Below are 2788 nucleotides of genomic sequence, written 5' to 3' on the forward strand. Positions count from 1 at the left end.
CACTTTTCTGTTGTCCGTCCCCCAGGGAGGAGGTCACATGTAGATCCCGGTAATCGGTTCCCACTTTGCACCCACCCTCCCTCCACCCTCCCCAGTATCACCACTCTCAGCACAGGTCCTGAAGGGATCATCCGTCCTGGATTCCATACATAGACTTTCATACACTCACAGGCTCATACACAGACTTACACACTCACCCACGCACACACCCACATCCACACTCTCCCATGCGTACGCACAGCCATGGCCCTCCCACCCTAACTCATCCCCTGTGCAGGCACCTCAGCCCCTCACCTGGTGCTAGATGTGCTCGGAGGCTCGCTTTTGTCCAGGAAATTCGCTACATCAAAGGCGTCTTCAAAAAGGACCTGAAAGAAAGCACAGGGCTTCGTGTCTCAGAAAACCCTCACCGCCACCCACTGGCCCCTGGGCAGCCTGACCTGATGCCCTGCGCCAGTGAGGTTGCAGCTCTGGGACCTGGTGGGGCGGCTTCCCTCCGCACCCATGGGCTCCTCAGGAGGCAGCCTCTGCTGGACGGCAGCTCTCACCCTCACCAGAATCCACAGGGCACCTCCAAGCTGCTAAAGGACCCCGAGCACACCCCTGGGGACTCAAGGTCAAGGGTGATGCAGACAGTCACCCTCCCCGCCCCACCCCCAGGGTCTCGGTACCTCCTCGGGGGTGGAGACCAGCGAGCAGCTGGCCCCCTGGCTGTCCACCCCGCTGTCTTTCATGCTGCCCTCTGTGTAGGTAGGCTCCCCACAGGCCTCTGGGAGGCCCGAGAGGCTGCTGTGCTGTGCCCAGGCCTGCAGCAGACTGGTCTTCCTCTCCTCGGAGAGGGTCTGCCACAGGTGGGAGATGGCCGCAGAGACAATGGGGAGTGTCGCCTCCCAGGAGGAGATGATCCCGTAGCTGGTCAGAAGGTTCATCGTCTGCTTGTAGAAGGTGAGGTACCTGGAATGGAAATGGCCTGGCCCTCAAACCAGAAGCCAAGGTCCAAACGGGAAGTCCAATGCACACAGCCCTGCTGCCCACCCGACAGGCCAGCTCTGGGGTCTCTCACCACACTCAGTACCTTGGGGAGCAGATGCCACGTTACGGGCCACAAATCAAGTCAACCTGTGCTTTAGGGTCCCTCCCCACATCTCCCAGTGCCCTGTGAAACTCTGACAGACCAAGAGATGAGAGGTGGGGCTGGCTGAGTTCACACCCCACTGGGAAATATCTGAAAAATTTAAGCCCAGCAATGTGCAGGCGCAGCATGACTTTAATTCCTGCTTGCGGGGTGATTCAAAGAGGAACCATCGTGGTGCAGCGGTTGTGAACCGGGCTGCTCACCGCGAGGTCAGTAGTTCATAACTAGCAGCTGCTCCATGGGAGACGGAGGAGGCTTTCTACTCCGATCAAGATGGACAGACTCGGAAACCCCTGAGGACAGTTCTCTTCTGTTTGACAGGGTCCCTGTGAGCCGGAATCAACTTGCTGGCGGTTAGTTAGTGAGTGAGAAGTCAGGCCGAAGGAGCCTTGGGGGACCGACCACATTGAGCCCTTGGCTGCTAACCAAAGCCTGGCTAGTGGTTGGCCGGCTGACTGGTGGATGGAGCCCCGAGTCGTTCCTCAGGAGAAAGATCTGATGATTTGCTCCTGTGATGATTATAGCTCAGGAGACCCCGTGGGGCTGCTCTGCTCTGTAAGGTGTCCATGTATCAGATCAGGCCGGAGGGAAATGGGTATGTTTGTTTTATTTTTACCAAAGCCAAGGCCAGTGTGGCCACTAAAGGGTCTGGGCAGGTGAGAGGGCAGGGAGGAAGGGCTGAGCCAGCCACTGACTCACTGTCTTTCTTTTAAACCAAAACAAATCCCCCAGTCACACTGCCAGAACCCGATTCAAGGAGGATAGGGGGGATCTTTAGCCCGCATATCCCCTGTCCACATGGCCCCCAAACACTCTGACTTGTCACCCCAAGTTGATTCCACCTCATGATGACCCCGTGCTGTTACACCAATTTCCTTGTCTGTGATCAGTATGGAAGGAGACAGCCAGGCATTTCTCCCTTGTTACCGCTGGGTGGGTTTGCACCCTCAACATTCAGGTTAGTCGTCTAGCACAGACGGGGACCAGCAAAAGCACCTCAAATAAACACCCCTCCCACCAGGGAAGGGGCAGGGGGCAGGGTAGAGCTGCCCCTGCTGGTCTCCCAGACTTTTCATGGGAGTAGAAAGCCTCCTCTTTCCTCCGACCCGACCCTCGGGGGAGCAGCTGGTGGTTTCAAACTGCCGACCTTGCGGTTACCAGCCCACATCACAACCAGGACGCCAACAGGGCTCCATGCACACCACGCTCCTAGATTCTCTTTCCAGTCTGACTGTCACCCCCACCCCGGGGGTACCTTTTGTGGGGAGATTGAGGAGCCTCCGGGATTCCGACAGGTCTGAGGACCCTGGGGCTGCAGCCTCTGCCTCATCCCCCAGGAGGGCCCTGTCCTGGGCTGACCACTGGGCAGCTGCTCACCTTTCGAATTCTAAGAGGTCTGGTGACAAGATGCCTTGGGAGTCTGTGAGCTCCATGTGTTCCTGCTCTTCCTCCTCCTCTTCTCCCTCCTCCTCCTCCTCCTCGTCCTCCTCCAGGGCCTCCTCTTCCCCTTCCTCTCCCTTCTCAGCATCCTTCTTGAGTGCCTCAGCCGGGTACCAGGAGGAGTCGTTCTGCTGAGCCAGGAGGGAGTCCAGGCTGAGGAGGAAACAAAGGCACCGCCTGGGACCAAGCCCCCTGACCCACGTGGCTGCAAGC

The 2788-nt window shown here is 58.2% G+C and overlaps 1 protein-coding gene across 1 annotated transcript in view; it reads right to left on the minus strand.

The window, feature by feature from the left end:
• The window catches only part of STRA8 (stimulated by retinoic acid 8), a 12825-nt gene that overhangs the window by 4490 nt on the left and 5547 nt on the right, over window positions 1–2788 (minus strand). The window contains exons 4-6 of the mRNA XM_004707825.2: window positions 2513–2728; window positions 672–954; window positions 295–368 (exon numbers count right to left, since the gene is read on the minus strand). Of these exons, the coding sequence (XP_004707882.2) occupies window positions 295–368; window positions 672–954; window positions 2513–2728 (573 nt within the window). The remainder of the gene's footprint in view (window positions 1–294; window positions 369–671; window positions 955–2512; window positions 2729–2788) is intronic.

The sequence above is a fragment of the Echinops telfairi genome, unplaced genomic scaffold, assembly GCF_000313985.2.
Source record: "Echinops telfairi isolate 266 unplaced genomic scaffold, ASM31398v2 ScPeMD7_23;HRSCAF=83, whole genome shotgun sequence".
Lineage (NCBI taxonomy): Eukaryota > Metazoa > Chordata > Mammalia > Afrosoricida > Tenrecidae > Echinops > Echinops telfairi.